Source organism: Hetaerina americana, unplaced genomic scaffold (assembly GCF_022747635.1).
Source record: "Hetaerina americana unplaced genomic scaffold, ioHetAmer1.1.p SCAF_4, whole genome shotgun sequence".
Taxonomy (NCBI): domain Eukaryota; kingdom Metazoa; phylum Arthropoda; class Insecta; order Odonata; family Calopterygidae; genus Hetaerina; species Hetaerina americana.
The window spans coordinates 25,115,285-25,129,698 of record NW_027286985.1 but is presented as its reverse complement, the minus strand read 5'-3'; the positions used below and the strand labels follow the sequence as shown (position 1 = coordinate 25,129,698).

The window sequence follows — 14,414 nt, the reverse complement described above, 5'->3', positions numbered from 1 at the left end:
TAGATATTCAGATACATGTATAGGGTCCATCAAAAATATTCCGCTTATAAAAAATATAATTGATGTTATAATGATTTTTGTAATCTATCCATATCTTAACTCCTACCATCCAATTTCTCTGCTGAACCAATTCAGCAAAATATTTGAGAAGGCATTCTATGTTAGGTTAATTTCTTACCTAGAGGTTTCTAATCTCCTTTTACCATCTCAGCATGGTCTTAGGAAACATAAATCTACATCATCTGCTAACTATCAGTTAATAATCCAGACTTTAAACGCTCTAGATAAAAAGATGGAAGTTCCTGCAATGCTTTTTTGATTTCTCGAAAGTTTTCGATTGTGTTTACCACCAATTACTTCTCAAGAAACTCCAAAGGATGGGTATTCATGGCATACCTAATGCTTGGATTAAATCCCACCTATTTAATAGAATACAACATGTGGTCGTTTCTAAAAATGGTACATCTTTTGTTTCCCCAAGTAAGGTCCTTAATCGAGGTGTTCCTCAAGGCTCTGTTCTTGGGCCTGTCTTGTTTATTTCTTATATAAATGACCTTGTTGATAGTTTTCAACATATAAACGGTGCTACCCCCTTGTTATATGCTGATGACACCAACATTATTCTTGTATCGCTTACTTTTGATGAATTGATAGTTAAGTGTAAACAGGTTAGCCATGCCTAGATTTGAATATAGAGAAGTCTCACCTAATATATTTTGCAAATAAAAATAAAGCAAGCAAAGTACTTTCTATTTACGTTGATGGGAAGGTGATCCCACAGGTACAAAATACCAAATATTTGAGTTTCCACATCAATTCTCAAATCTCTCGGGATGAACACATAAGTACTTTAAGCAGTTTAATAAGCTCGGCCTGCTCTTCAATAAGGTCCATTAGATCCACAGTTTCAGTGGCTGTTCTCTGAGCACTATACTATTATGAATTTTATTCTCACATAGCGTATAGTATCCTTTCCTGGGGTTCATCATCTAAGGCCTTGGCTATTTTCAGGGTCCAAAACAGAGCCATTCAGCAAATAATTTTTGCAAAACACAGTGTCCCTTGCCATCCCATTTAAAAAAATGGATGTATTGCCTGTTCCATGTATTTATAGTTTTCATATAGTAGTACATACAAAAAGAAATCCGAGTATGTGAAAAATTGCAATATCCACAAATACTTAACAAGGCGGAATTAGCAGCTGCATGTTTTATATATACTTACAAAAAATGCAGGTGCTGGCCTAAATTTCATGGGCCTTCAGCTTTATAATAAACTCCCAGCTGAGATTAAGGCCCAAAAAAGTGTGGCTGCATTTAAAGTGAATCTACGTAGGTTCTTAAAATTAAAACTTTTATTCAATTTCTAAATTTCTTGGTAATGCCTGATATGGATCTTGTATCCATGTATACATTTTGTTACTTTCTCCTGACATGTCTTATAACAAGTGTAACAGTTGTAACAACTTGATCGCTGGACAAATAAAATGTATTATTATTATAAACTTAATTGCCACTTCGCAACATTTCATAATTCAGGAATTCAGCCATTGTGTAGAAACAGTTGTGGGAAATATATAGCTTGAATTTGAATATGAACCATACATTATTATTTTTTATTAAATTTGGAAGCTTATTATATGGCCTATGGAGTACATAATGACAGACCTTTTACCAATTAACTCAAGGTTTTGCAGTCTCCCAAGTAATACTCTTTATTTCTAGTTTTGTTTTTGTATACATTTTAGTTGGCTAACAGATCTCATTTTGGTTGGAATTCTTTTTTATATATACATGGCAGTGTAGCATAATGGTAATGGCACTACTTCATGAAGCAATTGCATTAATTATGACTTTGTTGTTTTTATTTTAAAAACAAACCTCATTCAGAGATTATTTTCATATCTGCTTTAAAAATATTTTGGCCATCCTGGTAAATATGATTATGGATATGGCAGAGCAGCTATTACTATTAGACATTTTTATGTACTTCATTTTTAACCCATTTCAAGGCTTGGTATGTGGACAGTTATTATTAAATCACCATGAGTAACGATCCAAGCTCAATATGATGAGTGATTTTTACAGATTGTGTGCACAGGAAGATCCCACTATCTTGTCTAGAATACCACTGTTATATGGATAGGATATCCAATAATATGGATTGGATTACACTCTTTCAACTGATTAAAAAGTTAGTTAAGCAATAGCAAGTACGTCTTTAATTAACAATTTGTAAAGAGTTTTTCTTGCACTTGTATTTCAGTCTAATAAGTTTGAAACCAGCCAAATGTTACTCATATGTATTTATAATTGAATGCAGAAAAGTTGTAGGAAGATAATTTTTCGCAGTATTTAACATATTATATAACAGTAGTGTACTTGTGTAAACGCAGTACCTAATTTATTTTTAAAAATTTTAAGAGACTGGCTGTGAAATGTTATCTAGCTCCTTAAAAATGTATGATGTTATTATTCTTTCATTCCATGTTAGATTTTATAAGCAGTAAAAAAATGATGGGTCCTATCAAGTAGTCATTTTTTTCCCTTTTGGTATGACGAGGGTAATTTGAAAAGTTCTCGGAATGTAATAAAAATAACAGACTTACCTTAGTGAAATTTTTTATCTTCAATGTAGTCTCCCTCAACACTAATACACTTGATTCTGCGATGTTCCAATGTTATGATCCCATCTTGAAAATTAGATTCCTTCAACCCTGCGAAATACCCATCTACTTCAGCTATTAGTTCATTGTTTGAAGAGAATCTCTGTCCACCATGGAAAATTTTGAGCATGGGGAAGAGATGGAAATCTGATGGAGCCAAATCAGACAAATTAGGCAGGTATGGTAGCAATATGTATTTAATTTCATGCATTTTTGCCATGGCAGTGACACTTGTGTGTAGGAGTGCATTGTCTTGATGAAAGATGACTTTCTTACTTACCAAACCTAGCCTTTTTTTGTGTATCTTTCACTGTGGAGGTTTCCAGGAGGTGTAGTAGTGTAGTATTGTACAGTAATTGTTTGACCAGTGGGAAGATAATCTATCAGCAGACTCCCTTTCGCAACCCAGAAAACTGAAGCCATCACCTTTCTGGCTGACCTTATTGCCTTTGTTTTCTTTGATGGTGATAAATCAAAATGTTTTCACAACTTTGACTAGTGTTTTGTCTCTAAGGAATAGTGGTGGACCCTAGTTTCATCTGGGGTCATAAACCGGTGCAGAAAATCTTGTTAGGAGCTCTTAAAGTGGGTCAAACATTGTTAGGAAATTCCCATTCTGATGTGTTTGTGATCCTTCATCAAGAGGTCATCTAGCAGATAATTTTCTAATTACCGATTCCTCTGTTTAAATGTGATATGCCTGTTCAGATAACATTCCAGCAGCTTCAGCGATTTCTTGCATTTTCGTTTGGTGATCCTCCATGACCATTTTATGCACTTATGCTATAATTTTTGGAATATTGGCACATTTTGGCTGACCACAACATGGATCATCATCTTAACTGTCCAGACCAAACTTAAACTCGTTTTTCCACTTGGCAACAGTTGACTATGAAGGATCATAGTCCCTCGAAGTGTTCTGAACGTCGGCAGTTTTTTTCATCTTCACAAATCACTAAACAACAGAGAGGCATCCGCATCACAGCTCTCTTACCAGGGCATGCATGTATTACGTATTTACTCATAAAGGATTAACTATTAATGCGTAGGAAACTCGTTGAGCTAGTACTTACATCTGGTGGTAATTCCGAGAACTTTTGCAGCTGCCCTTGTACATGATAAGTAGACATTTAAAAAAAAATACACTTTATTAATTTTGAAGTTAAAGCATTTTATTTGCATTAATATGGATAAACCACAAATATATATCATAATCATGTATCAAAAACAGATCGTTGTGCCTTCTGTTTTTTTTTAAATTGTATATTTCTTTTTATTCACAACCTTAATCAAAGGTACCCTATGTTTTGAGATGGTAATTCATTGCCTAGAGGTGGAATATAACTGATGTCTTATAAAAATAGGTGAAATGTTATAGCCATCCACGTATGCTATGTTTAATATATATCCTCATAAATATTTTGCATTAGTAATATTGTAGTAAAACGGACTAATATATCCACTTTTCCAGGCTTACAAAGGAGAAACACTGGTCGCATGTCAGATAACAACGGTATGTAATAAACTTTTTATTATTTAAGTCCTCAATTGTGGGTTAACCTTATTTAGTGCATGAATTTCCCAAAAGAAATGTATAAAAAGGGGGATTTTGCTACTTATTGTGTTTTTTGCTTCTGTTAAAAGTACTAAAATGACAGCTATCAGTACCTATTTTTTTCATTGCTAAGGTTTTAGTTTTTACTTGTGAAAAGAAGATGAAGAGCAAATAGCATTTAATTATAATAATGAGATTGTGCTAATGAACTGATCATTTTAAGTAATAGGCAATTATCTTCAAATCTGGATTTTAATTTGAGCACTAGTAAAACATGATAAAACCACCCGCAGAAAATATTCCACTCCTAGATGAACTAATACTTGAGAATTCTTTCTGTGGATAGAGGGGTTTAATGATCTCAGAAATGGAGACCAGGAAAATGTCAAGTCAAGTTACAATGGGGATGTTTCCTCACAAAATGTACTTCATTAGCAAAAAAGATAAAGCATTACAATTTTATAAAATCTCACGTAAAATAACAACCCTCTGACAGCGTGGTTTCATTAAAACAAATTTATTCTGGGTTATGCTAAAATTATATTTTTTGTAAACTACTCTTTCGGGAATGTCATTGGCAAAGGTTTAAAATTTGAATTACTGACTTACATGGCTTTTTTCCCCTGAAAGTGGGAAATAGATATTTGCAATATTTGACTTGAATATTCTTATAGAAAAAAATATGATACCAAGTTGTAACATTCTTTTTATAAAATTTAGGAACCCTATAAAAAAGTTAAAAACTAATTTTGTAGTAAGTGCAATTTGCTTTGTTTAGTTCAGGCAGCCACCATTTTGAAATCTTGGATTGTATGCTTCATTTTATGGCCAATTTTAGCACGCCATGGTCCATATCGGCCAATGTCATTTCAATAATGGCTTTCAATGATGCAGCAATTGGATTTCTGGACTTGTTGGTGACCCCTTCGTTGCATGCTGCTGGTGCACTCCAGACTTAATCGACTGGCCACGTTCCACACATAGTAGTCCAGCATATTTAAATCTGGGCTGCTGGGAGGCCATAATTCTTTTGACCAAAACATAACAACATCCAACAACCAATTTAGCACCAAATGATTCGTATTGGCTGGCGCATAGTCCTGATTGAAAATGTACGGACTACCAGATGACACATCTGCCATCTGGAAAGTCTTCGTTTCAATCCGCAGCTTCTACATTTGCCAGAACATGCAAATAAACTTCTTTGTTGATATTTTCCCCGTTATTAAAGACATTGAATGGCATGACATCACCCTCACTGGACACAACTCGTAGAGCTTTCACCGGAAATTTTGTTCTGAAAATAACAGGGACATCTTCAGGGTTGTGTTCAAGCCAGCAGTCATTCCAATGATTGGTTTTAGCATCTACAGTAAAAAAAATTTCATGAGAAAAATCTTATTCGTCCGGCAGTATTTTTTTAAAGATCACAAAATCAGGTAGCAATGTTCAACTCGCTTTGCCCTGTCCGCTTTGGAAAGCATCAGTCATATTTTAATGGCCACTTGTAATGGAGGTCCTCCTGGACCATTCAACTCAGTCTTTTCCCTCGCACTAACAACCGATGACAATTATGGATTGTTTCCCCTGAATCCCCAAAAATAAGCTCCTGAGTCCATTGGATGACTTAAGGCATCTTAAAAACGCGATCTTTCGGGTGAGTTTTCCTCGCCGGCATTGCAAAACTGTTGTTGGAATTTTCCACCTCATTATAATATGTGTCAACATCATATACCGTCAGTATCAGGTACCTGATGGATCGAATAATTTCTGTCGCCAAGCAACCAGTGCATACACTTTCAATAATCATGGCTCTTAGGTTATACTCTGTACTTGTTCTCAAAATTGTGACCATTTCTAGGTTATGACTGTTCAGTACATACCTCAACCTTATTTGGACACCAATGCGACCTCTACATAAAATGGCAGGAATTGCAAATTGAATTTTGTTTGTCCGCAGCCTGTATGTGGTGCTGATAAATAATTACTGATGGTCAAAGTTGGATTAAATTTAAAAAGTTGAAAAATTGCCCATTGGAAAAACATAGGGTGGCTAGTGAAACATTTTCCTCTCCTTCTTTCATATCCTTAATACTTAAATCTATTTTTCCTTGTTTTTATTTGGAAAAAATATGTATTCTTTCTTACTGCCATAATCAATATTTATTAGAATATATGCATGAATTTATGTGTTTTTTTATGCTAGATTTTATGGAGTGCAATAGTCTTGAGGTAGTGTGTTAGACTACTGACAGGTGAGCTGGGGTTCGATTCCTGGCGAGTCTCGGGGCAACCTCAGCTACACTTAAAGCTGTGTGATTTTTCAATTACCAGACCTTCCGGGGAACCATAGCCAGCAGAAGGAAAGGAATGGCCCCCCCACCCTGGTGCATGAATTTCATACTCTGCTGGGCTTATTATTTGGTGAACTTCACCATCACCTACCTTTGACCTTCAGGTTAATTACTGTGTTCATGATTTTTTATGTAAGTTATTATGCCATTGAAATGGGACCTTAATCTTGGAGTCCCAGGTAGGAAAACTTATGGCCAACTTACTCAGCTTAGGCTTAATATTTGTCATAATGTTGGTTTTAACTCTTCTTGTACTGAAGGATATTTATGTAACCATTAACATTTCCTCTTATATTTGAAATGTGACCACAGGTCCAATTAGCAAATATATCAGCCCAGAATACTGGAGCATATGTCTGCTATGAGGAGTGTTATTGATTAGTTGAGTTGAATTGATAAATTTCAGCTCCTGATATTTCATCTTCTCTCGACCTCATTATAGATAAGGCAGAGATCTCAGTGTAGAGGTTGTTCATCTCACCACCATCTCAGTTTTTCCATAATGGGAATGTTTTGGGTTGGGGGATTTCAGAGTAAACCTTGTCACTATCTCACCTGTTTGTTATTGGTTTCTAATCTATGTCAGTTTTAACCATACTTTTAAGCAGCAGGGGAATGTAAATCTTTATTGCTATTAATTTAAAATCACATTCAAATTTCTAGTCACAAAATCTATGGAATTTAATTATATAAAAAAATATTAAATGACACTAAATCTACCATAGCTGGTATTGAATGTGAGGCGCATTCAAGTTGTAAGGTCGTTTTTCTCAGCATTTGGAATATATTGAAATATGTGGTTTAAAATGCATGGATTTTTGGTGGATACAAGACAGCATACAGTTGCATGACGCAGTATGCAATGTTCATAAAGAACCCGCGAAAGTGGTTTCAATACTAACTGCCATTGTTCAGAGTATAAAAGCAGCATCGTCATCCATTTCCTCCACTTGTATGGTTTGAAGTTGATTGTCAATTAGTGAGACATTCTGTGATGTTGTCATGGGTGTGAGAAGTTTTTGTTTGTGGGTGTGACTATTTAAAGAAGCCGACTGTTTTGTGACAAGGAACCCATGAAGCCTTAGCCATGACCAGCTGGTTTTTCTTATGAAGGAATGGGACCTCTGCAGAAGTGTCCTTGTCATAGTGTAAACACTGAGAAAAACCTGTGCCTACAGGGAGATCATGCTGAAATGAAACAGAAGTTTCAAATTTCTGGTGTTAGAAGTTAGTCAGAAAAAGGAAGAGACCTTGGAACTTGGCCACAACTAATGCATGCACCCAATCATTTCCCAAATAGGCCTTCTTTTCCCTGCCATACCTGTGGAAAGAGAGGGCTGCTCTGAGAATGATCTGAAAAATTCTTGGTGTCACTGCTTGCATAATTTTTTTCTCTTGTGTTGGTACAACTGTGAGTAGATGCCATGTGAAATTGCAAGCCAATTTATCCAGCAATTCTCCGTATGGAGTCTTTTCATATCACCCTCTTACTTTATTGAAACATTTCCCAGTAAAGATACTGCAATTGATCTTTAAAGAGTTTATTAACTACCACCACGTTGTGAACTTTAAGTAGGGATGTAAAGCCTTCTAGATGTATCCAGTGTTTACGTGTGATGGTTTTTTATTTCACTGCATCTGTAAGGTCTCTTCAAAATCCACATAGAACAAGCATTGACATTTTTAAATGAAAACCTGGTCATTTGTCCCAAATTTGACTGAACCTCTGAATCTTTAAATCACTCCTCATCCAGTCTTTTCATTGAACTGGTTAATGATATCAATTAGATATCAGTTTCTCTCTTTTAAGAATTTTCTCCTGAATATTACATGCGATTTTGATTCATTACCATTATCCTTTGGCTTTCTTTTCCAGCAGATTCAACTATTTATTACTTATCTTCTTGCATATTAGTAATGGTGTTAGTTTGCATGTAAAAAATAGCTGTTTTAAAGTGTCTTTTTTTTCATTACAGCCAAGCAACCTGCACCTCAACCTCCTCAACTAACGCATTTGCAGATATCAAATAAAATGTGGGCCAATGAAGCATCAATATGCTAACATCTTCTGGATTGCTGCAAGGGAATATTCTTCCTTGGAGAGCCTTTGTTATTTCCTCCCTGTGCACTCATCCCCTAGTCTTCCACCACAGTCGATGGAACCGACAATGGACTGAGCGCATTGAGGCATGGTAAGGTGCTTCGAGGGATGCTGTTCTAGAAGTCTTGTTATAAAGGAAATAAGCAGGTAGACAGGTTTGCAAGGAGCCTCCTTGTTGTTGCAGTGTTTGAGATATGAGTGATTAATACCTTGAGGCATTTGGAATGGTGTGGTGTTTTCCCAATATTTTTATCAGTTTTAATGGGAAAGTCATAATATGGCTGTGATAGCAGTTTGAATTTCCCTAAGACCTTGTCATACCCTTGTTTGCTCACATGGAAATTCACAGCAAGTTCCCCCCGGAATAATGGGTTGGGAAAAAAATAAATAGGGTGTTAGTATGATGTTGTTTGGAAGAGTGAAAGTCATATTACAGATCATTTTTGAGACAATTACTTCATTAATCATCCCCAGTATTGTGTAACTCTCATTAGCTTGTGAGGTATGAACAACTGCATAAATACTCCCATATCAATACATTATTTTATATTAGAGAGATGCTTTTTTAAGATTAATATAATCATAAACTACTAAACAATCTTCACCAAATAAACATACTAGCTTTATTGACACAAGTGGATTATGTTTAGTGATCCTCCAAGTCAAAGAATGGTGACACTTTGACGAATAAAATCATTTATTTCATGTGATAATATTGTATTAATTTGAGCTCATTTCTATTGGGCAGGCACAATATTTGGTTCATGTATTAAATATTAATTTATCTAGCCTTTTTTTATAGGCATTGTCATATTGTATGCCGTTTTGTGGCATATGTTAGTACATCTTAAGACTGCAAGGAAAAAACCAGTTGATGGAATTTGCATTTTCAGCTTAGTGAATTAAGCAACTCTGTTTTTAAGTAACTCTCAGGAAACAGAATACCCATGAGAAATGTTTCACTTCTAGATGGCGGTAGAGGCATTCATATATGCTTTTTACATTTTAGGAGAGAAAATACTTGCCTGACCAAAATATTTTTTGTATAATATCAAAATCTTATGGCATTGATGCTGGAGTATGTCATCAAGAATGGGCATTTCATTTGAGTAGCATTGAATTTCAGTTGATAGGTAAAAGTATTTGGCCATTACTTTTTCTTCTGATCTTTGTTTAAGTTATACTTATTAGTTTCATCTCAATATAGTGAGGAAAATTTTTTTTCATGGTTAAATTTCACTGATGTTACAGTGGCTTCAAATTTGACCGCCTATTTTAATGAGTTGAAACTTTTTTGTGTAGCCATTGGGTTTCATCTGATTTCCAAACTTATTTTCTCATAGGGGTACATGTAGCCATTCATTTAACTCTAAAGGAAGCCGTTATATTTTTTGGTAAATATTTAAGGATGGTAATTATTCAAAAATATTTCAGAAAACTAATTAAAAGTGTTAGACATGTGGTTGATAATTGCTGTGGCGTAGCAGCTAAACATTTTAAGCCTTGTTGGTCAGTCTGACATTCTCTCTTGCTCTTTTAGACTTTGCCATTGACTATCATTAATCAAATTTACATGCTCAACCTTGAGGTATAATTGAGGTTTCAATTATTTCCTAAAATTAAGCATTGATTTGCATGGTCTTGTTGCACAACTGGTTAGCTGATCCTCTCTCCTCCAGCTGAAAAGCATCTGGTAGTTAAGCTGTTTGTTAATGATCATATGCTGGTTAAGTATGTTGTCAAGAGTGTGGTGTGGTGACTGAGCAGTCGACTATTGTATCAATTGGTTTTTATTAGAATCCTGGGACTTGTTTTGTTTTAGTCTCTTAACGGGAATGTGTGGTTTTTTTGTTTAACATCGGATGTAGCGTAAAATTCATCGTATGAAAATTATTCTTATTTTGCGGTCATGATAATTGCATCAACATAAATAGCAAAACCTGATGGGTACAAAAAGCACTTTGCAACCGAAGGCTGACTTGTCCCAACCACAATCTTAAACACTGATGCATTGCAAATCCATTGAGTACAAATGAAGCATGGTTAAAGTTGGTATGAGTGGTTTATATATAAAATTATATATATATATATATATATATAAATATATATTACGACTGCATGATGGAATACCCAAGAATTTCGTCGCTATTATTGGTCTGTTGGGGTTGGTGGCAACTTCCTAGTCACTCTTTCTCACTGTGTCCCCTAGATGCCACCAGCTTCTGCATGGCGCTAGAGTATATCCTCTTATTGTTTTTATGAGGGTAAGTGGCGAATGGGCAAGCTCGAGAAAGCCTTTAGCCAGTCTGTTGTCAGTGCCTATAGTATTTTGAGGTGTTTTATGTAAATATGTACAACTCTGTAAATAAAAAAATGTAATAAGGAAATCTATCTAATGTACATGCAACCTTGTAACTACTATTTTTATTCTGACTAGGAAATATAAAGAGTAATGTTAAAATGTGTTTTATTTGGAACCTTTTAAATCATATGAATGTTTAATGCTTAGGTTTTCTTTTATTTACGTATAACTTGAAATGATAAATGCTTTTCTTTGTAAGGTAGATTCAAATTAAAAATCGAACATCATGCAAAATTCTCATGTGACAATTCATATGGTGGCTGTTGAAGTGGTATACCTGTAAAAGATATGGAATTAATTTTTATTAAGTTCAGAATTGCATGTTCTCATATTTCTGAAATCAAGTCTAATGGTGGCACAAGGAAATAGTCGGAGTCATGACGGATGAAGTGGAGAGTGACCAAAACAAGTTGCATACTAATTCAGGTCAATTTATAGTCTTTTATTTAACTTTTATTCATTCCACATGGTACCCTCAGTTCTGATGCCAGTAGACATCAATTTACTGTCAAAGTGATAAATTGGAACTGGAAAAATTTGAAGAAAAATGCTTACTAATTTCCCAACTGTGCATCTGCCTCCATGGTGTTGACACTTACTAAGCTTCATATAAACCATGTAAACTGCTATTTCTTTCAAATATAAATTCTAAAATACCAACAATTAAGTTTGATCACTGTTTGCACAGAAAATCAGCTGTTAGTCCCCACACCTAATAACCAACATCTACTATTACAGTACTATTTTTGGAAAAATTCATATTTGAAAGTCTCACTATTTTAGATAGCTTGAGCTATTAATTAGGAAAGTTTCTATAAGACAAGGGATCTGGATGGTGCGGTGCTTAACAGGATTGATATCCTGTTGACAAATATTTGTCAGTGGTATCCCGATTTCTACTTGAGGTGCCTTGTGGAGCACTGTAGTGAGTACAAAGTCAGATGGATGGGACTTTAAACTGTGGACCCCTTGGCAACTGTTGATGAGAGTAGGCTAATGCTGGTGCTGGGTTTCTCTCCACCCTTCCTTTCCCATCCATCCCTAATGGCGCAAATGACCTTAGCTGTTGGTCACCTCCCATAAAAACTGCTACTTCATTAAGATGGCAATAACTGAAGTAAGAACTTGGCCTTGCACTAAATACCATTGTGCTGCTTCCAATTTTTTACGTGACTTCAGCAGTTTCAGGAGAAGCACTTATTTAGTGATTGCTGTAATTCAAGGAAATAAATCTCTCGTCCATAATTTAGTTATGTTAATATTGGAATTCTTGCAATGCATCAAATTTTCTTTGCTTACCAAAGGAAACCGCATTCCTCTGCTGCCTTGGCTACTCTTAATCCAATGTCAGTATCATCAATCTTGTATGTTGACTGGTAGTTATTGAATTCAATGGTTTGAAGCCCTACTTTGTGAAATTTCATTATCTCTGAATGAATAAGATTTTTGGTTCATATGGAGCCTTTCTTATTCAGCATTCTTACAATTAAGTCCTGATTGTATCAGTTTTTCACAGCAATCATTTTAATTATGTTAAATTCTCTGGAAAAATTTTTGAATTGGAATATTTAGCAATCCTACAACATGAAATGTGGATGGTTTTTTTTTAAATATGGTGGTAAGAGTTAAATGGAATAACATGGTCTGTAGAGGTCTTCCGGTAAATTGAAAAATCGTAACCTTTGCTAATTTTTGGGACTGTGGCATCGAGGAAATGGAGCTTTCCTTCGATTTCTTTCTTAAAAGTGAAGTTAATGCTGGGCTGGGTTTACAGAGAGATGGATTGACATTAAAAATGTCCATCTGTTTCTCTGTATCAGTCCACACCGTAAAACAGTCAACATGTACCAGCAATGAATATATTTTGAAACTTGGTAGCACTTTTTGAAAAGGTTTTTTTCCAGTTTTTTATCAATAGGTCCATCAGGAGAGGCAATGAAGGTGTGTCCATTGCCAATCCTTCCATTTGCCTAGAAGTATTCCCCATTGATTTGAAAATAATTTTTCTCTACCCACAGCAGCAGAAGAGAGAGAGTATTCTAGAAATGGAGGTTGAGCACTTCCTCAGCCGCATTCACTGGTGAAGAGGTTTGTGACGTCGAAAGACACTAAGTTGTGTTTTTAGGGGGGAGGGGGGTTGTTACTGGAGAGTTAGTCACAGAAATCTTTGGAATTTTACACTCCATACATGGGCTGGAAAGGAGTGAATTCCATGAAGAAAGTATTCAGGTGTACTGTTATTGTAGCTACACTGGAAACCACGGGTCTGATGGATACATTTGTTTCATGTATTTCTGGAAGAGCAAAAAATCTGAGAGCCCCGGGGTTCATCAATGTCACCTTGTACACTTCACTGAGCTTAAAAATAATTGGGGCGGGCATTATTTTGCTGCTCTGAAAATTTGGATTTAGGTTATTTGGTAGCCTTATCATTTGGCAACTCTAAATGAAGTCCTGGCACTTTTCAGTGTATTGAGAATTGTTCATTACCACAATGAAAGGGTGACACAATTATTGTGAGTTACCCTTGTCTACTTTTTCCGATGTTTATCAAATGAACTATCACTAATTCGAGAGGTTCCAACTTCTGGAAATGTGCTTTTCTATTGGGACATATTTGTTTAATTATAGAGCATATCGTACGAGCTAACACAGTTGCAAGGCAACATCACAGGCTACGGCCATATGTTCTAATATTTTTTGGCCACTTGAAATGTTTGGAACGTATTTTAAGCCTTTATCCAACAGGTTTTTTATCTCCGTGTTCATTTTAACTTCTGCTAGATTGACTATGATGAAAAATCCCACGTGTTGATGCCCTCGTGAGTTCCCATAGCGCGGGATAGGGTTCAATTCGGTCTAGCGATTAATCTTGTCCATTAAAACTAACCTATTCTTGTGAGCAATATCACAGCTCATTTGCCTCAAGTATTCGTCCCAAATGATCCATTCAGTCCAACTTTCGACAGACCTGCATATATAGCAGGAATATGTAGTGGGAAATAAGTCTCTTCACATACCAGCGGTGGAGCTCTTTCACCCAGGCGGGCAGCCCGAGCGATGTGGGTTGCATGTCGAGCATGCTAATATTTGGTGTTGGTGGTAACGGTGACATGATTCGGGATTAACTCAAGGACGAGACATCTGCTGTTGAAGTAGATATTGAACGATTTCACTCGATATTTTATGGTCAGAGTCCTGTGTGGTTTAGCCTTCTTTGCCAGACTCGTACTCTTGATGAATTTTATTTTATTTTCTAGTACCCTGCAAGCCAATACTAGGGTGCGGGGCAGGGGTAATAACTCACCAGACTAATTTTTACCTCTACCGCGGTCAGACAATATTATCCTGATTCCATATTGTTCGTGGAAAAAATC

General features: G+C 35.7%; 1 protein-coding gene across 3 annotated transcripts in view; it reads left to right on the top strand.

Moving 5' to 3' along the window:
* Nucleotides 1–11,129, top strand: part of LOC139691920 (WAS/WASL-interacting protein family member 2-like) — a 36,739-nt gene extending 25,610 nt beyond the window's left edge. For 2 of the 3 annotated variants that reach the window (XM_071589867.1, XM_071589866.1), the window contains exons 9-10: nt 4,137–4,178; nt 8,551–11,129. In XM_071589867.1, the coding sequence (XP_071445968.1) occupies nt 4,137–4,178; nt 8,551–8,636 (128 nt within the window). In that variant the 3' untranslated portion in view covers nt 8,637–11,129. The remainder of the gene's footprint in view (nt 1–4,136; nt 4,179–8,550) is intronic. The other variant, XM_071589868.1, reaches the window with a different exon arrangement.
* The last annotated feature ends 3,285 nt before the right edge of the window (nt 11,130–14,414 follow it).